Source organism: Emys orbicularis, chromosome 1, assembly GCF_028017835.1.
Source record: "Emys orbicularis isolate rEmyOrb1 chromosome 1, rEmyOrb1.hap1, whole genome shotgun sequence".
NCBI lineage: Eukaryota > Metazoa > Chordata > Testudines > Emydidae > Emys > Emys orbicularis.
This window is the reverse complement of record NC_088683.1, coordinates 150,506,267-150,529,843: the sequence shown is the minus strand read 5'-3', so window position 1 is coordinate 150,529,843 and position 23,577 is coordinate 150,506,267. Positions and strand designations below refer to the sequence as shown.

Here is a 23,577-nt window from a genome sequence, read left to right as displayed (position 1 = left end):
GTCATTCATAATGATAATGACATTGGGACAAAAAGATAGTGTGAGAATGACTGAATAGCCCATGTTAGGGCACAGACAGGGGAGGCCCAAGTTCAAGTCCCTGTGCCAATAAATATTTAATTATTTATACAAACTGTAACAGCTTCAATAGCAGAAATTGAAAGACCCCCCCCCCGCCCCTTCCACACACAAACACACCTCAGAATATCCCATGGCCCAGTGGTCAGAGTGCTTTTTTGTAATGCGGAATTCTCTAGAGACAGAGGGGGGAATTAAACCTGACTCACCCACATGCTGGATGAATACCTGCCACCCCTGCCTTCACCTTCTTCTGCTATTTCTTTTCTTGCTGTTTTGTGAATGGTGTTTAAATCCTTCTCCCGCAAATTTTTGGTCCAAAACTATTTTGTGAATTCATCTAAAATTCGCAAATAGTTTTGAGTTGACCCAAACTGCATTTTTCAGCAAATTAATTATTTTCTTTAAAAATGTCACCTAGCTCTAGTCATTGTGACCAGCTCAACTGACAGGCAGCTTTTACAATCTGCACGGATGTATACAAATTGGACAAAACACTGATTTATATACTACCAACCGGAACTGTGGGACAGAACTGTAAATGGCTTTGTTTTCAAGGACCCATGGTCATCCTAGTCCCATCAAATGATTTTACAGCATGTGTTTGTGAGTGTGGTGATGGAGGGAGGGGAAGATTTGCTTGAAGCAGTTTGCCTGTGTGCCTAGGCCAAATTTCCCATTCACTGTCTCATCTCATTCTCTCCTCTTGTACAGGGAGACACACAGAGGAGCAAATATGTCCTGCAGATACCAATACGTCCTTTACATCCTTTGCTTGTTTTTAAAAAACTTCTTATCAGCTTTAAAATATCCACTGGAAGTTCTGTGTAGTTTAGAAGTGAGATTGCTCAATAGACATGTGGGAGTGTGAGCGGCTTCCAAACAAAGCTGTGTCTCTTTAAATCAGAAGGTAACTTAGTAGAGAGGGGTGTGTTCTCGCTTTCAGCAATTCCCCAGCAGGTAGTATCTGTTTCTGAGACACAGCCAGACGCCTGCCTCAACCAAATGTAACCATCCACCTGTCTCCCAAACTGATATTTTCTGAAGGAGCATCTATCTCCCACTCAGATCATCTTGCCCTCCTGGAACGAAGGGGTAGAGAGCCATTCACAAAGAAACATCACAGGAAGAAGGGGATGGAGCAGCAGGTCTGAGTTCAGCTGACGAGGAGAACACAGGACAATGGGGATGTTCCTGCCTGGGGATCATGGGCTGCTCCTTGGGCTCTGGAACTCTCTGTTGCGCAGGTTTCAGAGTGAAAAATCCTGGACCAGACGCCTGGATGAAATCAACTTGCTGCAGCAGAAAAGGTAAGTTCCAGCCTGGCAGCTCCCTCCTACTTCTTCTTCAATCCCTTCTCTCTTATGTCGTTCCCTCTGGGGCTCTTCCTGCAACAGGTAAGTGGAGAATGGGCTCTCAGTACTTGCCTATGTCCCGGCTATCTCCCCTGAAGACAGGCGATCCTGTAATTTTACATTCCCAAGACAACTGTGCAAAACACTGTAACTAGATCCCCAAGGGAAAAGCTGCTTGTAGTTTTCACCTGCTTTCTGCACCTGGCTGGGATGCAAAACATAATCTGTCTCCAGCCAGCAGAGAAGCACTTCTGTCTTTTCTGGAGGAAAGAGGCATTTTTTCCTGTGTTGCTGGCTTTAGGGCAACCGTGCCCCTGGAGCTGCTACAGACACCAGTTAACAGACGTTAAATAAATCTACCCCACCCAGGTGCACCCTAATCTTAGAAGTGGGACCCCTAAACTGGTCCAGTCAGAGAGGGAAAGAAGAGTTGATGGGGATCCTGTGCCAGCTGTGATGTTCTGTAGTCTCACGTGACAGTGCTCTGCCCCCTTCTCAGTGTGGAATGATTGTGCCATGTGAGAGATGGGTCAGACCCACAACTAATACTCACCTCCTATTGAAATGGATTTGTGGCAAGGGGCACAATGACTTCTTGCTGCTTTGTTCTCAGTGTCCAGAAATTCCTCTTCCTTCCCAACAAGTCCTCAGGAAGGAAAGGGCACCGCTCCTGGCTTGGATCAGCCACTGAGCGTTGAGGAGGTCTCTGCAGTGAGACATGAGGAGCAACCCATACCCTGAGCATGCTGCTTCCTGTTCTCTTGCCCTTGGTGACCTCCCACTCCTAACTGTGCTGTAGGGTTTGCTGTACTGGGGGTCTCACCAGCTAAACCCTAAAGTTTGGTTTGTGAAGGGCTGGCAGCAAACTGTGTCCTTCAGGTTCACTTTGAGGGTTGAGTCCTAAGAACTGTGACTTTCAGGGATGCATCCTAGCCCTCTCACCCCTCAAGGAGTCATGGGGCTCTCGTTTTACTTTAGATGTTCTTTAATCAGGGTCATTATAAGCCTTTAGGGGTGGGGTGGCACCAGTGCTGCCCACAGAGCAAGTATCTGGGATTGGGAGATGTCTGGTGTAGGCCTGCTGTCCTCACAATCCAGAAGGGTCTTTCTGGGTGGGGTGGTAATATTGCAGCAAGAGCAGAGAAAACACTTCTACCAGCTTGAGCCCATGGACAGAGAGACTCCCTAATCCCGAGCATAGTAGACAGAGATGACTGTCCTAGCGCACAGCGATTAGGGAAGTCTGGCCACTGTGCCAGGGATTCTGGGACACACAGTTGTAGACAACTGATTAGGTGTATGGCGTTGACTTCCTGTGGTTGGCCACAGGACTAGATTGTTTAGTGATCCAAGCTGCTGAGCAAATCTTATGACATACTTAATACAATAATAATACCTATCATTTGTATAACACTTTTCAGTAGATCTCAAAGTGCTTTATGGAGATGGTCTTTATTCCCATTTTACAGATGGGGAAACTGAAGCACAGAAACAGGAAATGACTTGCCCACTGTCACCCAGCAGGCCAGGAGTAGAGATTGGACTAGAACCCAGGGCTTTTCAATCCTAGTGCTAGACTCTATTGACTAGCCAACACTGTTCACCCTTTGCATTCTTATAGGAGCACCCATCTGAGCATAGCGAAGAATTTCACAAGCATTAATGAATTAATTCTTGGATAAATATCATTATCTCTATTTTACAGATGGGGAAGCTAAAGCACAGAGAGGCTAAGGCCCAAATCCTCAGAGGCATTTAGGCTCCAATAACTTCCATTGATTTCAATGGAAGTTAGGTGCCTAAATGCCTTTGAGAAGCTGGGCTAAGTCACTTGCCCAGTGACAGAGCCAGGATAGCACCCAGAAATCTTGCTTCTGAATCATCTGCTTTAACCACTAGACAAGGCTCTTTACTGCTGATTCAATATATTGTTAAACAAGTATAATTGTGCAATGGTGGCCAAAAACAGCAAAGATGGATGTTAGGGTATGTAATGAATGTGGGAGTGAATGCCACTGAAAATATTATAATGCTGTTATAATAAATCAATGGGACACCATCTGCTGTAATGATGCACTCAGTTTTGGTTATCTTATATAAAAAAGGAGATATCAGAAAATGAGGGGGCTCTGAGATGGGTGACAAAAATGATTTAAAGGCATAAAGAGACTTTGGAAAAGATTGAAATTGTTGAGTGTAGAGATGAGAGGTGTAAAAGGAGACGTGAAAGGGGTTTACAACACAATGAATGGGATAGAGAAGGTAAATTCGATATTCCTGTGTATCCCTTCTCATAATACAAGAACAAAGAGATGTCCAATAAAATTGAAAAGCAATAAATTTAAAACTGATTAAAGGGAGTAGTTTTTTATGCAATACATAATAAACTTGTGGAACTTGTTGCCACTAGGTGTGACTGAGATCAAGAGTGTGGCATGATCCAAAAAAGGATTAGACACATCCATGAATAATGAGAACAAGAGGTATAAATAATGTGCAAGAAGTATAAACCCTCATGCTTACAGCATAAGCCAAGCACCAAGCCCAGATCCTCCAATGTGTTTAGGCACCTAACGCCATTAAATACCTTTGAAGATCTGGGCATAGTTGCCTGAGATTCAAAAGAAACCTGTCCTTAGGACATGTTCATACTGAATGGGCCTCTTCCACCTTCCTCTGAAGCATGTGGTATTGGCTACAGCCAATGACAGAATACTGGACTGAGTGCACCACTGTTGTGATCCAGTATGGCGATGGCTAGGTTACTGTAGTTTCATACAGTAAGACAGCTATAGTGCCATTCAATGTGGCCTGGAGGAGTGAGTGCAGGCCTAAGAGTCAGGTAATGCTGAGTTCTTATCCTGGACTTACCTACCTTAGTTTCCCTATCTGTACATTGGGGATAATAATATTTATCTACCTACCTCCTAGAGGTATTGGGGGGGGGGGGGAGGGAAATTCATTAATTAATGTCTGCAAAGAGCTTTGAATAAATAAAGTGCAGTAAAAGTCCTGGGTATTATTCATATAGTAAATCTGAAATATTTATAAATATGAGTTGGTTGCCTTTCCGATTGTATTATTTCATTCCATTACAATCTGTACATCATACACACATTCCTTATACACGAACAGCCACGTGCCTGCAGTGGGATGTATGTACCTCATATTGTGTCAGCCTTGAGTGGTAATCTGGAAATCAAAAAGGTGACTTAGTGCCATGGGGAATTGGAATTTCATGTAGAAGGTCTGGCACATTCTTCTGAATGATCATATAGATTGGTAGCTGCGGAATGCAGTATGGTACACTTAGCCATATTGCTGGCCTGTTAACATAGCAGTGATGATTGTGAACCACTCAGATGTGATTGATGCTTAAGAGTTGTGTTTTAAGATATCTTTATCTTTATCTCAGGTTTTATTATATAACTCAAACAGCCCAGAGCCATTTTATTTTTATGGGCTAAATTCTAACCTCGGTGACACTATCCAACCTCAGTGAGATTGTATGGGTGTAAATGAGGCTAGAACTTGGCCCTGTGGCCCAAAGTCATCCCTGGTGTAAAGTCACTTCAGCAGAATAAGAACAGGGATGAATTAGGTGCTGTGGAGCTGTTTTTCAGAGGTATTGACCACTCCTGGCTCCCATTGACTTCAAGTGGTGTTGACAAGGTTCAGTAATTTGGCAAAACATCAGGCCCTATGGGTTCATCTCTTACCAGAACAGCAATCTGATGGGTCGTGCAGGAGAACTCTTTTCACTTGCTGAAACATTTCTGGTAAGACTTTGCAGTAACATCTCACCAGTATTGCTCTGGAAGAGGCCTGTGCCTCATGCTGATGTTAGGCTGGGGCCCTTAAATAAGAACAAACTCTTCAATGGCCTTAAGCCAACTGCAATACTTGTTTTTTGTTTGTTTTTGAAGTCAGCAGTTACCATAAAGACATTTTGTGCTTTCAGCTGTTCTTTTTGTTAGTAAGGATAATCTGATAGATATGTCAATCTGGATCTCAAACGCATTTACTACACTCTATTAGGACATCACTATGCAGATGTTTCTAAAAGACCCTGTCTGTTGGGGGAAAGTTCTATGTTTTAAAGAAATCATAGACACTAAATATGAAAATATCTTTTTATCTCATATAGTTAAGGCTAAGATTTTGTCATGGATATTTTTAGTAAAAGTCAGGGACAGGTCACGGGCAATAAAGAAAAATTCACGAAAGCTGTGACCTGTCCCTGACTTTTACTAAAAACAGGGCCGGCTACAGGGTACCGCGCCGCTTCATTCTTCGGCGGCAATTTGGCAGCCGGTCCTTCCCTCCGAGAGGGACTGAGGGACCCGCCACCGAATTGCTGCCGAAGAGCCAGACGTGCTGCCCCCTCTCCGTTGGCTGCCCCAAGCACCTGCTTGCTTGGGAGCCGGCCCTGACTAAAAATATCCGTGACAAAATGGGAATCTGCAGGTCCCCACACCGCTTGCCACGGGGCAGCTGCGCGGCAGCTAGGGCTGCAGGGGCCCCCACCGTGGGTTGTCGGAGCTCCAGGGTCCTCCGCTACCCACGACTGGGAGTTGCGGGGCCCCCACCACTTGCAGCAGCTGGGGGCTGCAGGGTACCCCTGCTGCCGCAGCTCCAGGGGCCTGCGGCAGCCAGGAGCTTGGGGGTTCCCCTGCCACCTGTGGCAATTGGGAGCTGCAGAGTTCCCCATCACTCACAGCTCCAGGGGCCCCCATCACCCACTGCAGTTGGGAGCTCAGGGGTTCCCCCGCCACTTGCGGCATTTGGGAGCTGCGGGGTACCACCACTGCCTGCGGCAGCTTGGAGCTCTGGGGGCCACCAGAAGTGGTGGGGGTGCCCAGGAGCTCCCGGTCCCCACAGACAGCAGGGGACCCTGCAGCTCCTGAGAGCCACAGGCTGAAGTCATGGAGGTTGCTGGAAGTCACGGATTCTGTGACTTCCATGACCTCAGTGACTAAATCGTAGCCTTACATATAGTCCATCAATCTGCCAATATTGAAGTGTTCTCAGTGGTACATTTCTCAAAGCGTTCAGCATATGGGATGGTTAATACTGAGATCTATTCGGCTGTGGAATGGTCTTCCAAGTGGAGTTGTGGAAGGCCTTTCTCTTGAGTCCTTTTAAATTGGACTGTATAATATACTGCCGTCCAGCTATACTGTATTATAAGGAATAGCCCTGAACTGGTCTGATATGGAAAGAACAAGATGTACCTTAGTGGGAACTTTCCATTTCTCTGTAATTTTTATGATGAAGATAATGGGTTGTTAGTGTTATTTTTGTAATGTTCCTTTTTATACTCCCCCCCCCCTTGAAATTATTTTCAAATAGGATGGATCTGAAGTAATAAACAAAGGTCACACTGGTTTTAAGCTAGGTATGCAACTACTCTGAGGAATGTACTGATTTGTAACAGATCCCATGTTGAAGGATCTCTGCTAATGATGAGTAAGTACCTAAAAAGTTCTGCTTGTTTAGGAGAACGACCCCAAAGTTTGACTGTTTGGCTTAACCTTCTTGGGGCTGCAAACCAGATTGGGAAATTTCAAGAGAGATCAACCTTGCCCTCAAGAATTCAAGAGAGGCAGTGCTGTCTAGTACTTAGTGTAGGACACTGAGAGTCAGGAGAGCTTGGTTCTTTTTTCACTCTGTCACTGACTGGCTGTGAGACCTTCAGATCATCCTTGCACCTCTCTGTGCCTCGGTTTCCCCATCTGTATAATAGCAATAATAGCCTCTTTTTGTAAAGTGCTTTGAGATCCTCAGTTGAAAGGAGCTATAGGAATATGCAATGCATCACTTCCCACTTCATGTCAAACTAAAAACACCTTGATAACAGTTTGTTTTAGGTTGGCTTTAACATTTAGGCCTGGTCTACACACAGAAATTGCACCAATTTAACTTTGCTGTTTTCTAAATTGATTTAGCTAAATTGGTGCAATTTCTGTGTGTAGAGAAGCTCTTACAGTTCCAGCTAGGATCCAGAAGCATGGAAGCAGCCACAGTGAAAATACAGAACTAATATGGGGGAATGTATCAGCCCTTACAGTGCACTTAAAAATTAAGTAGCACAGAAGTCTTCTCCAAGGACATTTGAAAAGGACAGGAAAAATAGTTATGGAAAGTACTTGGGTAGTGGTTACTATCAAGTCTCCTGTATCTTTGTATATGCATAGCACCTGTCATCCAAGGATCTCAGAGCACTTTATAAACAATAGCAAATTAAACTTCACAACACCTCTATGAGCAGCATATCATTATTTCCATTTTACAGATGAAGACACTGAACCACAGCAGGACTAACTTTGACAGTCTGAGTAGGAATCCTAGGGCCTGATTTTAATATGTGTTACCTTTTGACAACAACAATGATCCAACCTTCAAAACAGATATCGGGGGAAGTGGAAAGGTATGGTGAAATGGGGACAATATTGGACACGCAAGGAGGGACACAGTAGATGATTCATAGATTACAAGGCCAGAAGGGAATCTAGACTGTGATCATCTAATCTGTATAACACAGGCTATAGAACTGCCCCCAAATAATTCCTAGAGCTTAGCTTTTAGAAGAAAACATCCAATGTTGATTTAAAAGTTGTCAGTGATGGAGAATCCACCACAACCCATGGTAAGTTGTTCTAATGGTTAATTACTCTTGTCTTTAATAAATTGTACTTTATTTTCAGTCTGAATTTGTCCATTTTCAACTTCCAGGCATTGGATCATGTTATTCCTGTCTCTGCTTGATTGAAAAGCCCTTTATAAATATTTATTCCCCATATAGATACTTACAGACTGCAATCAAGTCACCCCTTAAACTTGATTGACCTCTTTGCGTTTTATAAGGCAAGTTTTCTAATCCCTTAATCATTCTTGTGGCTCATCTCTGAACCCTCTCCAATTTATCAACATATTTCTTGAACTATGGGCATCAGAACTGCACACATTATTCCAGTAGCTGATGCACCAGCGCCAAATATAGAGATAAAATAATCTTTCTACTCCTACTCAAGATTCCCCTGTTTATGCAACCCAAGATTGCATTAGCTCTTTTGGCTTCAGCAACACACTGTGAGCTCATGTTCATCTGATTATCCACCCCACCCCCAAATCTTTTTCAGAGTCACTGCTTCCCAGGATAGAGTCCCCCGTTCTGTAATTCTGGCCTACATTCTTTGTTCCTAGATGTATACATTTACATTTATTTGTATTAAAACACATATTGTTTGTGTGCATCTAGTTTATCAAGTGGTCCAGATTGCTCTGAATCTCTGGCCTGTCCTTTTCATTATTTACCACTCCCCCAATTTTTGTGTCATCTGCAAACTTTATTGGGGTTGATTTTCTGTTTTCTTCCAGATCATTGATAAAAATGTTAAATAACATTGGGCCACAATCCTTGTGGGATTCCATTGGAAACACACCCGCTTAATGACGATTCCCAGTTTACAGTTACATTTTGAGACGTATAAGTTAGCTAGCTTTTAGTCTGTTTAGTTTTTTAATCAGAATGTTGTGAAGTACCAAGTCAAATGCCTTACAGAAGTTTAAGTATATTACATCAACACTATTACCTTTATCAACCAAACCTATAATCTTATAAAAAAAAATCAAGTTAGTTTGACAGGATCTATTTTCCATAAACCCTTGTTGACTGGCATTACAGTAGAACCTCAGAGTTATGAACACCAGAGTTACGAACTGACTGGTCAGCCACACACCTCATTTGGAACCAGAAGTGCACAATCAGGCAGCCTTAACAAAAAACAAAAACAAAAACAAAAAAAGAAAGAAAGAAAGAAAAGCAAATACTGTGTTAAATGTAAACTACTAAAATATAGGGAAAGTTTAAAAAAAGATTTGACAAGATAAGGAAACTGTTTCTGTTTCACTTAAATTAAAATGGTTAAAAGCAGCATTTTTCTTCTGCATAGTAAAGTTTCAAAGCTGTATTAAATCAATGTTCAGTTGTAAACTTTTGAAAGAACAACCATAACATTTTATTGAGAGTTATGAGCAACCTCCATTCCCGAGGTGTTCGTAACTCTGAAGTTCAACTGTAATTACATTTGTGACGGTACCTCCCATAAGGCTTTATGGAAATATGCTTAGAATGTGTTTTATGCTACATATGCCATGTAACATATCTCTGTAAAGGTTATGAGTTACTGAATCTATTAATCCTATTTGTATGCATATATCATTTTTGTATTCAAAGTTATGAATATTGGCTGTGTACTGGCTTGATTTCTAAATAACCTTAGTAGAGCATTTGGTCAGTTCCTGGAGAAAGGAATGTTGAAGTTAAGTACCTAATCAAGAAACACTTAAAGGACAATGAATCTTGGAATGCTCCAATCCACATAAGAAGTCTACTTGAGGACTTTCAAGGTAGCATGTGACCCATGGCAGCTACCTGGTAAGAAACTGTGAGTCATGCATGGACATGTGACTTGCACAGGTGACTCCAAAACTCCATCTTGGAGCTGGACTTTGCATAGGAGTGAGGAGGGGGTCTCCACCCACAAGAGAAAGTCTATTTAACCCCCTGGGAGACCCCTCCATTTTGTCTTCAGCTGGCTAAAGAGAGAGCCTCTCCACCCCCCCAGGACACCTGAAAGAAACTGTAACAAAGGACAGTGACTGCCAGGGGTGTGAGTGATTGCTGGACCCAGGCTAAAAGGAGTCTGTAAAAGGGAGAATTCTGGAACTGGTGAGGATCTTATCTGTATTCGGTTTGATTAGACATAGATTTGCGAGTTTTATTTTATTTTGCTTGGTGACTTACTTTGTTCTGTCTGTTACTACTTGGAACCACTTAAATCCTGCTTTCTGCATTTAATAAAATCACTTTTTACTTATTAATTAACTCAGAGTATGTATTAATACCTGGGGGAGGCAAACAGCTGTGCATATCTCTCTATCGGTGTTATAGAGGGCGAACAATTTATGAGTTTACTCTGTATAAGCTTTATACAGGGTAAAATGGATTTATTTGTGTTTTAGACCCCATTGGGAGTTGGGCATCTGAGTATTAAAGACGAAGAACACTTCTGTAAGCTGCTTTCAGTTAAGTTTGCAGCTGTGGGGCAAGTAATTCTGACCCTGGGTCTTTGTTGGAGCAGATGGGCATGTCTGGCTCAGCAAGACAGGGTGCTGGGGTCCCGAGGTAGCAGGGAAAGCAGGAGCAGAAGTAGTCTTGGCACATCGAGTGGCAGCTCCCAAGGGGGCTTCTGTGATCCAATCCGTGACAGTGGCGTAGTCGAGCAGGGTCTGTGCACAGCTGATTGCTTTGAGATACTGGTAGTGATTTTAAGTGAGTTTTAAGTGTGGTGGCTGGAGAACAGCCAAAGTGGTTACTGTTTTTTTATTTTCTGTTTGCTTATTTCGGGCAAGGGAAGTAGGGACAGAAAAGGAAGCAAAATAAAGTCTGAACACTGGGCGCCGTGAAAGTCTCTGTTAACTAAAAATCTCCTGAGCTGAGTGCATCCCAGTTTCAATGAACAGCAGAGGGGGTGTGGCCCAGCACAAGAAAGCAGGAAAATGACTACCAGTGAAGCAGCAACTAAGCTAGAGCTGGCTAGATTGGAAGCAAAAGAGAAAGAAAATGAACATAAAAGACTGATGGAGAGGGAGGAGGCTGCCCACAAGACAGCTGTGGAGGCAGAAAAAGCCAGGGTGGAGGCAGAGGAAACTGCCCACAAGAGAGCTGCGGAGGCAGAGGAAGCTGCCCCCAAGACAGCTATGGAGGCCCAGATGCATGTACTGGCTGTAATGGAGTCAAAGAGACAAAACCCTCCACCTGCTGGCTCCACTTCCCCAAAAATCCATAAATGGGAGCGACTGTGTCCACAGTATGAAGAATCCAGCGATATTGCTGAATATTTCATCATCTTCGAGAGACTGTGCACCCTCCATGCCATCCCTGAAGATCAAAAGTTGACCACATTGATAGCAAAATTGACTGGCAGAGCTCTGGACATATTCAATAAGATGCCTATTGATGATGCTTCAAACTATGGTAAATTTAAAGAACTGGTTTTGAAACAGTTTCAGGTTACACCTGAAACCTACCGGGTTAAATTCAGGAGTCTTAAGAGGGGATCTGGATTGAGTAATGTGGCTTATGTAAATGAAATGAGAGATTTGGTAGATAAGTGGGTGAGGGGGAAGGGCATTACAAGCTTGGAAGAAATGTGTGATTTGGTTACTCAGGAATAATTCCTGAATATTTGCAGTGATGACATAAAACAGTATTTGTGGGACAAAAAGGTGACTGCAGTGGGAGAATTAGCTGGGTTTGCAGGCTCTTATGAGCAAGCACAAGCTGCAATTAAACATAAACCACTGGCAGAGGGGTACAGGGTTGGAGGAAAGCAAAATCACCGTTTTACCCCTGGGAAAAATGAGGCTGGGTGTTCACCTCCCCATTCCCCTGTTACTTGTCCCAAATTTCCTGTACAAGCAGAGGAGCCCAAGAGGTGCTATCATTGTAAATTCACTGAGCACCTGAGGAATAAGTGTCGCTTGCAGAGTGGGAACAAGCAGCAAGTAACACATAAAACTGCAAAAATAACAGGAGTACTTGTGGCACCTTAGAGACTAACAAATTTATTTATTTATTTACATAAAACTGCTACTTCTCAGAGCTCAGCTGCTGCCTCTTTCCACACGGGATTTGTAAAGCTTGCTTCCACACAACCAAGCAGTGAGCATATGCATGCTGTTAAATTGAATGGAAAAGTTTCAGAGTAGCAGCCGTGTTAGTCTGTATCCGCAAAAATAACAGGAGTACTTGTGGCACCTTAGAGACTAACAAATTTATTAGTCTCTAAGGTGCCACAAGTACTCCTGTTATTTTTTTGAATGGAAAAGTGCTTCTTGGCCTAAGAGATATGGGTGCTGAGATTTCTGTGATCAGGAGGGACCCAGGGTGACCAGACAGCAAGTGTGAAAAATCGGGACAGGGGGTGGGGGGTAATAGGAGCCTATATAAGAAAAAGGCCCAAAAATCGGGACTGTCCCTATAAAATCGGGACATCTGGTCATCCTAGAGGGACCTGATCCAGGAGAAGGATTTATTGCCTGGGAAACTAGCAGAATTGGAGCTGGTGGGGGGTTACAAAGTCCTTACACCTTTAGCTAAAGTACACATGCAAACTAAGGCTTTGCAGGCTGAAGTGACTGTTGCCATGGGCGGCACACAATTTTGCACCATTTCTACTGGGGAATTATTTCTTTAATGTGGCAGAATCTGTCCCAAAGTGGTTAGCAGTGAAAAGGAATCTTGTGCTGGGGAGGGGGGAGGTGAAGTCACAGGGACTGCTAGGGGAATAGGAGGGTGTCTCTTAGGGCTTGGCTACACTTGCACTTTATAGCGCGATAAAGCATCCCAGAGCACTCTACCTTACTCCCCGTCCACACTGGCAAGGCACGGAGAGCGCTCTGACTCCCTGGCTAGAGCGGTCTTGGTACTCCACCTCCCCGAGAGGATTAACAGCTGTTGCGTATTGGGTGAGACGCTGCAGCTCCAGTGTAAACAAGGAGTAACGTTATTACGCACTGATTGACCTCCGGAAATGCCCCATAATCCTCTTAACTGAAGTGGTCTCTCTTGTCTTTGTTGTGAACTCGGGACGCAGAAGTGCCCTTTCAAAGCTCCGGTTCCGAGATGGGCTGCTTATCTGGTCCGAGAAAAAAACAAACAGCTACTGTTTGCTTTGAGTGAGTGAGTGAGAGAGAAGTGGGGGAGGGAGGGGGGGGTCTGAACTTACAAGACAGCGTGCTGACACACTCTCAGCACCCCAAAAACCCACTGTTTCTCCACCCACACTCCCTGTCACATTCCACCCCTCCCCCTTTTGAAAAGCACGTTGCAGCCTCTTGAATGCTGGGATAGCTGCCCATAATGCACCGCTCCCAATGCAGCTGCAAGTGCTACAAATGTGGCCACACCAGTGCGCTTTCAGCTCTCAGTGTGGACAGACTGGAGCGCTTTCCCTAGTGCACTCTACGAAGGCTGGTTTAACTTAAAGCGCTCTACAGCTGCAAGTGTAGCCATACCCTCTGATTCCTCTGTAGCAGTAAAAAATGCAGCTTTGGGGGCAGGGATGGTTGTAGCCAGTTCCTGTGGCCCCAGGCCTCAAGGCAAGTTCCAGAGGGAGGGGCTGGATGAAGCCAGCTCCTGTCCCGTAATCATCTCCCCAGGGGAGGGGAATGATCCACCTTGTAGCAAGGGGTCAACCCTAGCTGCTGACTGCCAGGAAGTTGCAGGTCAGCAGGGGGCAGGGCCTGCCCTGGGGTACACAGAGGCGTGTCCCCCAAAGGTGGAAGTTGGGGTCCTGGTGACCACTGCAGTGGAAACGGACCCCAAGATCTCTGTAGCTGGAAGCAAACCCAACCTGAGTGAAAAGGGGGGAATTTTGCTGGCCAGTGAAGAGTCTGCCATAGCTGGTAGCTGTGAGCCCACAGCTGGACCAGGGTCACCTTCCCTTTCGGGGGACACAGGAGTGTCTGACCCAGAGTTACGAATATTGGTTGTGTACTGGCTTGATTTTTAAATAACCTTAGTAGAGCATTTGGTCAGTTCCTGGAGAAAGGAATGTTGAAGTTAAGTACCTAATCAAGAAACACTTAAAGGACAATGAATCTTGGAATACTCCAATCCACATAAGAAGTCTGAGGACTTTCAAGGTAGCATGTGACCCATGGCTGCTACCTGGTAAGAAACTATGAGTCGTGCATGGACATGTGACTTGCCCAGGTGACTCCAAAACTCCATCTTGGAGCTGGACTTTGCATAGGAGTGAGAAGGGGGTCTCCACCTACAAGAGAAAGTCTATTTAACCCCCTGGGAGACCCCTCCATTTTGTCTTCAGCTGGCTAAAGCAGGGCTGCCCAGAGGATTCAGGGGGCCTGGGGCAAAGCAATTGCGGGGGCCCCTTCCATAAAAAAAAGTTGCAATACTATAGAATACTATATTCTTGTGGGGCTCGGGGCCTGGGGAAAATTTCCCCACTTCCCCCCCCCCCCCCCCCCCGGGCAGCCCTGGGCTAAAGAGAGAGCCTCTCCACCCCCCCAGGACACCTGAAAGAAACTGTAACAAAGGACAGTGACTGCCAGGGGTGTGAGTGATTGCTGGACCCAGGCTAAAAGGAGATTAGTCTGCAAAAGGGAGCATTCTGGAACTGGTGAGGATCTTATCTGTATTTGGTTTGATTAGACATAGATTTGCATGTTTTATTTTATTTTGCCTGTTGACTTACTTTGTTCTGTCTGTTACTACTTGGAACCACTTAAATCCTACTTTCTGTATTTAATAAAATCACTTTTTACTTATTAATTAACTCAGAGTATGTATTAATACCTGGGGGAGGCAAACAGCTGTGCATATCTCTCTATCGGTGTTATAGAGGGCGAACAATTTATGAGTTTACTCTGTATAAGCTTTATACAGGGTAAAACGGATGTATTTGGGTTTAGACCCCATTGGGAGTTGGACATCTGAGTATTAAAGACAAGAACACTTCTGTAAGCTGCTTTCAGTTAAGTCTGCAGCTTTGGGGCATGTCTTTCAGACCCTGGGTCTTTGTTGGAGCAGATGGGCATGTCTGGCTCAGCAAGACAGGGTGCTGGGGTCCCAAGCTGGCAGGGAAAGCAGGAGCAGAAGTAGTCTGGGCATATCGGGTGGCAGCTCCCAAGGAGGGTTCTGTGATCCAACCCGTCACAACATTGTCCTCCTTTAACTCTTTATTATTGAGTCCCATGTCAGCCGCTCCATTACCTTGCCCAGGATTAATGTCAGGCTGTCAAGCCTATAACTAAGTAGGTCTTAGTTAAAAAAAATTTAAAATTTTTAAAAATTGGCACAACATTAGCTTTCTTTCAGTCTTCTGGAACTTACCCAGTGCTCCAAGACTTACTGAAAATGAACGTTAACAGACAGTGAGCTCCTCAGCCATATCTTTTAAAACTCATGGATGCCAGTTATCTGGACCTGCTGATTTAAAAATGTCTGACATTAGTAGCTTCTGTGTAACATCCTCCAGAGATACCAGTGGAATGGAAAGAGTGTTATCATCACCATCTGATGAAATTATATCATTTGTTTTCCCCCAAATACAGAATAGAAATATTTATTGAACATTTCTCTCTCTTCTGCATCAGAGGGGTAGCCGTGTTAGTCTGAATCTGTAAAAAGCAACAGAGGGTCCTGTGGCACCTTTGAGACTAACAGAAGTATTGGGAGCATAAGCTTTCGTGGGTAAGAACCTCACGTGAAAGCTTATGCTCCCAATACTTCTGTTAGTCTCAAAGGTGCCACAGGACCCTCTGTCTCTCTTCTGCATTATCATTGATAATTCTACCATTTCTGTCTAGCAATGGACCAATACCATTGTTTTTGTTTGTTTTTGTTCCTAATATATTTAAAACAACTCCTATTTACTTTCCTTAACTCTTTTGGTCATAGATTTCTCCTTGAGTCACTTTTTGTTTCCCTCATCAATTTTCTACAATTCCTAACTTCTGATTTATATTCATTACTATGAGCTTCCCCTTTCTTCCATTTGTTGTGTGTGTGTGTATATGTGTGTGTGTGTGTATATATATATGTTTTTTTATAGCTGCCTTCATGTCCCCTCTAAACAAGGTTGCTTTTTAAATCAGCATGGCCTTCTTCCTCAGTTGTGGGATTGTGGCTTCTGGGCATCTAGTAAGGTGTTGTAAATGCTGCCCATGCTATGCTGCCTCATGCAGTCCTTCAGATTATGAAATCAGCTAGTACTGTTGTGTGCCTTAAGGGAATTCTTTCCTCATTTGGCACTAACAGAACAGTTACAGATAGTGATCTGTTCTTCCTGTAGCAGAAATTTGAAAACATTCTCTAAACTACCTTGGATGCAACATATCTGTTCTGCACCTTATTGTGGGTTATGCCAAAACGTGAGTCATTTTTAACCTATTGCTTTCTGCAGAGGAAGCTCAACAATACCCTCTGCAACACAGATTTCAGTCTTCCTTTTTTTTTTTTAATCATATGGTCTTTCTGCCAGGGGTTGTGACCCCCAGGAGGGTCATGAATAGGCATCAGGAGGTTGTGAACCTATCTTGCCCATATTGCTAAATAGAAGGAGATTTCAGCTGGTTCCCAGCTAGACGGGATGGAGGAAGTGGGATCCTAGTATGTGCTCACTGTGCTACTTTTCAGTGTGGTGTAACAGCAACACAGAGGTAGATAGCTGACCTGGTCAATGTGGCCTGGCCAGGAACTTCCTGGTCCAGGGAAAGCTAAGCTGGTGGCACAGTAAGGCCCAGGTTAGCTGATGGATTAGGTTTTAGGATTCAGTGGCCCAGCTATGGAATGCTCTAATACAGGAGTGAACAGAGGCCTGTTGGTTTCCAGTTTCAAGCTGCAAAGGTCAGTCTAGGCATGTTACTGTGTCAGCTCCTCAGATACTTTCCCCAAGAAAATATCTGAACAGCAGCAGTAGAAACGTGGCAGCCGTTTTTGCTTTTAGTTGCTCCCCATGGCTAGTCTGAATATCCTGGGGAGTGTTGAAAAGGTGAAAAGGTGAAAAGGTGATAATAGCAAAAAACATGAAGCATGATGCCTGGGCTCCTTTTCGCTGCTATGGCTAGACCAGGGCTGTGGGGGTAGGAGCAGCCTGTCCCCCCCACCCACAACAACAGCAGGAGTATCCCTGGGAAAGAGAAGCTAGTTGGAAAGAACACAATAGTAGCTTCCTGGCTCTCTGAGCTCTGGTCAAGTGTAGGTAGTCTCTTGGTCTATCCAAGGCCGTGATCAAGTGTCTTGATGTTTTTGCAAAAATAACAGGAGTACTTCTTCGGTTGTAGCCCACGAAAGCTTATGCTCTAATAAATTTGTTAGTCTCTAAGGTGCCACAAGTACTCCTGTTATTTTTGCGGATACAGACTAACACGGCTGCTACTCTGAAACTTGATGTTTTTGGTCTTTTGGCCTCGAGATGAAAACCTTGCCTTTGTTTCTGGGACCTTGAAGTGAAAAAATTCTCTAATTTATATGTTAATTTGGGAATCTCAAAATGCTTTACAAATGAGGATACATGTCATTATTCCCACTTGGTTAGAATGAGACACAAAGCCTGCCCAAAGCTTTATGGCATTAGAGCTGACCATAGAACCCCAGGTCTCCTGACTCATAGGTGCCAACTTTCTCCGGCGCCGGTGGGTGCCCGCGTCCCCCCCCGCGCCTTTCCCCACCCCGGCACTGCCCCGACTCCACCCCATCCCCACCCCTGGCCCTGCCCCCATTCCAACCCCACCCCAAAGTCCCCGCCCTAACTCCGCCCCCTCCCTGCCCCTATTGGATCCCTTCCCCAAATCCCAGCCCCGGCCCCGCCTCTTCCCCCAGTGCACCACGTTCCCCCCCTCCCCCCTCCCTCCCTGCCCCGCGAATCAGCCCTTTTGCGACGCAACCGCTAGGAGGGAGGGGGGAGAAGCAGGACACGGCGGGGCGCTTGCGGAGGAGGTGGAGGTGAGCTGAAGCAGGGGGACGGGGCGGGGCCATGGGGAGCTGCCGGTGGGTGCTGAGCACCTACCATTTTTTTTCCGTGGGTGCTCCAGCCCCGGAGCACCCACAGAGTCGGCGCCTATGTCCTGACTTCTAGTCCAGTTCCCTGTCCCCTGCATTGTGGTAAGTGTCAAAGCTCTGGTGCAGAGGGTGAAGGCCTGAAGGTGATGTGAGACTCCTCAGTTGTCCTGGCAGGTGTCTGATGTGACCCATACTGGCCCATTCCAGAGTATCTGGTAATCTGCAAACCTCTTTGACCTACATCAGGGACCCCCTGTTGTGTGGTATAATAAGTGGGGGAAGGTAACGTAGTGCAGTGACTGAGCATAGTGAACAGCGTGACCTGCTCTGTGCGGGCACCATGGAGAGAATGTGAGTTGTAAATGCCTCTTGTTTTTTCTGTGCAGCTGGTCTGAGCCAGTTCTACACATTTATGCAGGCCCCAAATAGAGCCACTGAATGCTTGTGTTCATGACCCGTGTGTCCCTGGTGCATATGCTGAGCAACACCTTAGTGACAGAGTGGCACAAGTATGAAACCCGGCACAAGGTGCTGTATTGTGGGGATGGTGCCAATGGTGAGGAACAAAACAACAAACACCCACCTATCTGCTGTTTTATCATGCTGGGATCATTTTGTTGTGACTCTGAGTCACTCACAGATATAAAAATGAAAGGGGGGAACTGCTCCAGGGAAAATGTTAAACTGAGCTCTTTCGCCTGGGGCTTTTCAAACAGCTGAACCAACCAGAGAGCTCACAAGAAGAACCAGTTCTGTTGAAAATCCATGAACCTGTTTCAAAGTAATCTAAGAAGGGCTTGCATGCATTTTCCAGTACAATTGCTAATCCCGATTCTGGGAGTTCGGCACATGGTCTGAAGGAAAGAGCAATTAGGGTGGTTTCCTAGCAGTGGGATTCAAGAATTCCTAAATGTGAATCCCAGCTTTTCCACTGACTCACTCACTGTGTGGCCTTGGGTGTGTCACGTCACCATCTATGGTGGTATTATGGTTCTGGCAAACCCAAATGCCTCAGTTTCCCCATCTGTAAAAGGGGTATGATATTTACTTTGTGAGGATTATGCAACTAAACTTTGTTGAGCACTTTGAATCTGTTAAGCACCATCTATGGTGGCAGTGATGAGCTCCCAAAATCCTAAGAACCAGTTCCCAGCAGGTCCTCAGCGGCACTTCGGCAGCAGGGGGTCTTCACTCGCTCCGAGTTTTTGGTGGCATTTTGGCGGCAGGTCCTTCACCTGGAGCGAGTGAAGGACCTGCCACCAAAGTGCCGCCGAAGACCCGGTAGGGAACCATGCGGTGAGTACGGGTCCAGAGCCCTGGGGTAGCGGGGGGGCTCCAGGGGCTATTTAAAGGGCCGGGGCTCCAGCTGCCTCTGCCACCCCGGTCCTTTAAATAGCTGCTGGAGCCCTGCCACTTCCCCCAGGGCTCCAGCGGCTCTGCTGGGGGAGGGAAAGCGGGGGAGGGGCCGGGGGAGCCTCCCCAGCTGGGAGCTCAGGTGGGCCAGACCGGACGGTCCTGCAGGCCAGATGTGGCCTGCGGACCGGAGTTTGCCCACCTGCCTGCCCGCCCCTTTAGGAACTGGTTCTACACCAGCTTCTAAATTTAACAACCGGTTCTTGCGAACCAGCTCCAGCTCACCACTATTATGGTTCTGGCAAACCCAAATGAACATGCCTGAATCCATGTGAATCTGAGTCTTGTCTGGGCTTGCAATGAAAACTGAATGTAGGAAAAAGGGCTTCACTCCAACCTGAAGATCTTTGAATATTGGAAGATGTGCATCAGTTCTGCTGAAAACACTTTAAACCCAGTCGAAGCAGAACCTGGAAGAATTCACACAACCCTAGCATGAACAGCTCTGACTGAACATGAGTCATTTAAGGCATGACCAAATGCTGCATGTGAACTAGGTTTACACCTAAGGTAAACAGAGCAGCAGGTGGAACAGATTTGTTATGAGTACTGGAGCTTGGTGCCACAGTTCTCCTGCCAGTGGAGAGAGTGTAGGCGCATGTGGCAAAATTTCTGAGAAAGAGAAGACAAAGGCTTGTAACCTGATGGTTACCGTAAATGCTATACCATTGGTGCGGTGACAGTGCTGGCTACAGCTTTTCTTAGGAAGACAAGGTTGCATGACATGTGTAGGGTCTCACTGGCACCGGCATGCTACAATGCTCATGGATTACAGTAGGAACTGACAGTGGTTCACGCGAGCAGACTGAGCTCTCGAGAGGGACAGGGAATAGGATACCCATCCTTTCAGCAGTAGGCCCCATTTCCAGCCTCGATCCAGGCTGGGGGTAGGGCAGGACTGGATAACTCAGTAAAATATGAAATTTGAGGACAATATGTCCAATGTGGCTGGCAGGTGGCTAAAGAGGGAGTGGATGGTTTAGGGGAATGTGAAATAGAGCCTTTCAGCTCTAGGGCACTGGTTCCATTATGGCCACCCGTTTGGGGGATTAGGTTTCTCAGAAGATTAGGGAATGGGATACATACTCTTTACCCTCTAGGGTTCTGTTTCAAATCCACCCACAGGATCCAGCATCCAACAGAAGTGGACCCAGAGGCACTGTTGGGTTTTCTATGCTGAGGTTCCACATATTCCCTTCCATAACTCCACAGTCCAGACCAGGACGTAGGGAGACCCTCTGTGGTGGTGCTAGGCAGTACAGGCTACATTAATCAACCTGGGAGGTATAGAGCCAGAGAGAATAACAGGTTCTGTCTGGGTCCAGCAGACTCAGTAGAGAATCGCCTTTATGGGCATTACTGCAGAAGACTGTCCCTTCCCTACACATGCTCTCCCCTTTCTCACTGGGTATGTGCTAGTAACATTCCTCAGGCTGTAATGCCAGATGGTTTCCTGTTCGGCTGGCTGCTTTGGGGCGTGATGATGTTTATTAATTATATGTTATGGGTTGTTTTGCTTATACTCCTGCTCCTGTAATTATTGATATGGCTCTCACTGGACTGAAGGTCATACATTCAACCACTTCCCAATAAGAGGCCTCCACACAGTGGGTACTACACATTAGGGACATAGGACTGGAAGGGACCTCCTGGATCATCGATTCCAGCCTCCTACTATTGCTGGCAACCCGGTCATGTTAGCCCATTCATAAATGTATCAAGCTCTGTCTTAAAACTACCTGGGTTGTTTGACTCCACTACACCTTTTAGGAGGCTGTTCCAGAATGTCACTCCTGTGATAGTTAGAAAGCTTCTAATTTCCAGCACAAATTTACCCTTGGTCAGTTTATACCCATTTGTTCTTATGCCAACATTGCCCTTAAATGACTCTTCACCCTCCCTGATGTTTACCCATGATGAATTGATAGAGAACAATTAAATCCCCTCCCAGCCTTCATTTTCCTAGGCTAAACTGGAGAAGCTCGTGCAGTCTCCTCTCATGAGATAGAACCTCCATTCCCTTGATCATCCTGATCGTTCTTCTCTGCACCTCTTCCAGTTTGAATTCATCTTGCCTGAACATGGGGGACCAGGACTGCATACAATAGTCCAGATGAGGTCTTATCACTGGCTTGTACAATGGCTAAGGCTACAATTTAGTCATGGAGGTCACGGAAGTCACAGAATCCATAACTTCCAGTGACCTCCGTGATTTCAGCTTGCAGGAGTCGGGAGCTGCAGGGTCCCCCACCGACCGCAGGGGCAGGGAATCTCCTAGGCACCCCCACCGCCTCTGGCGGCCCCCAGAAATCCAAGACACTGCAAGTGGTAGTGGTATCCCGCAGCTTCCAACCGCTGCAGGCGGTGGGGAATCCCCAAGCTCCTGGCGGCGACAGATGGTGGGGGCCCCTGGAGCTGCAGGCAGCAGGGGAACCCTGCAGCTCCCAACTGCTGTGGGTGTCGGGGTACCTCCAAGCTCCCAACCACAGCAGGTGGTGGGGGTCCCTGGAGCTGTGGGTGATGGGGAATCTCGCAGCTCCCAACTACCACAGGTGTCAGGGGAACCCCCGAGCTCCTGGCCACCGCAGGCCCCTGGAGCTGCAGGGGCAGGGGTACCTCGCAGCTCCCTGCTGCCATGGGGGGGAGCACCCCACAGTTCCTGGCCATTGTGGGTGGTGGGGGGGACCCCTGGAGCTGTGGGCGGCAGGGATACCCTGCAGCCCCCAGCTGCTGCAGGTGGTGGGAGCCCCACTGCTCCCAGCCATTTGTGGCAGGGGACCCTGGAGCTCCGACACCCAACCTGTGGTGGGGGCCCCTGGAGCTCCTAGCCGCCACACAGCTGCCCCGCCACAGGCAGTGTGGGGCCCTGCAGATCCCCATTTTGTCACTGATATTTTTAGCAAAAGTCATGGACAGGTCACAGCTTCCATGAATTTTTCTTTATCCCTGTCCCTGACTTTTACTAAAAATATCCGTGAGAAAATCTTAGCCTTAAAAATTTCATTAATGCCATAAAGAAATTAAATAAATGTCAGATTAAGTAAATGGTTCCTCCAAGCTGCTTGACCAATGCTCTGGAAGTGTCCTGCACATTAGCCATTTGAAACCTCCTCACCCAAAAGACCTTTGTACTGGCTTTGTATGTGTAGGTGTGAGTGTGTGATACTGCCTTCTAGTGACAGGCTCTCAGAGAAGATAAGTAAACTCCTAATTAGTCTGAGCTCATGAAGCTCTCTTTTAGGTAAAGGCCTGTGCCTTTGGAACTAAAGAGCTGGAGTGTTAGTCCAGCCGTATGCGAGAGAGTGTGATATCTTTGTCTCTGTTGCCTGCAGAGCAGCATGGATTCACTGTAGTGGGTGCTACATGTTCAAGAAACTGACAGTCAGTGTAAAGTGGTAACCAGTTAGAAAAATCAGCACTATTATTGTTGTTGTTATTATGTATGGGGAGAATATGCTTTGAGGGATACCTGCTGACATCTAGATAGTGGCTGGGAAAGACATTAGAGCAGTGGTTTGCAACCTATTTACCATTGTGGACTGCATATGCAGCTCTCTGTGTTATGTGGACTGCATCCAACTATATATATACTACCTGTATGGCCCTGAGTATGTCACATGGGCCACAGCTGTGTGCTGATTGGGCCACAAGCAGACCCGCAGGCCGTGGGTTGAGAACCACTGCATTAGAGGAACATTGAGGCCTGGTCCACACTAACCCCCCACTTCGAACTAAGGTACGCAAATTCAGCTACGTTAATAACGTAGCTGAATTCAAAGTACCTTAGTTCGAATTTACCGCGGGTCCAGACGCGGCAGGCAGGCTCCCCCGTCGATGCCGCGTACTCCTCTCGCCGAGCTGGAGTACTGGCATTGACGGCGAGCACTTCCGGGATCGATCCGGGATCGATTTATCGCATCTAGACAAGACGCGATAAATCGATCCCAGAAGATCGATTGCTTACGGCCGGACCAGGAAGTAAGTGTAGACCTGCCCTGAGTGCGTGAGGCCAATTCAACATGAAGATCTTTTCTTAGGCACTAGAATCTGAAACAATTTTCTCATCTCTCTGTCTCATGTGGCCTGAACCTACTGATTAAGTTTGCCTTGTCGTATCTGTTTCCCCTTTCCTTTGGC

At 46.1% G+C, this 23,577-nt stretch overlaps 1 protein-coding gene across 1 annotated transcript in view; it reads left to right on the top strand.

Annotated features, from left to right (window-relative positions):
* The first annotated feature begins 1,260 nt into the window (after window positions 1-1,260).
* The window catches only part of LOC135884649 (transient receptor potential cation channel subfamily V member 6-like), a 77,157-nt gene continuing 54,840 nt past the window's right edge, over window positions 1,261-23,577 (top strand). Inside the window, exon 1 of the mRNA XM_065412130.1 lies at window positions 1,261-1,388. Coding sequence (XP_065268202.1) covers window positions 1,261-1,388 — 128 coding nt within the window. The remainder of the gene's footprint in view (window positions 1,389-23,577) is intronic.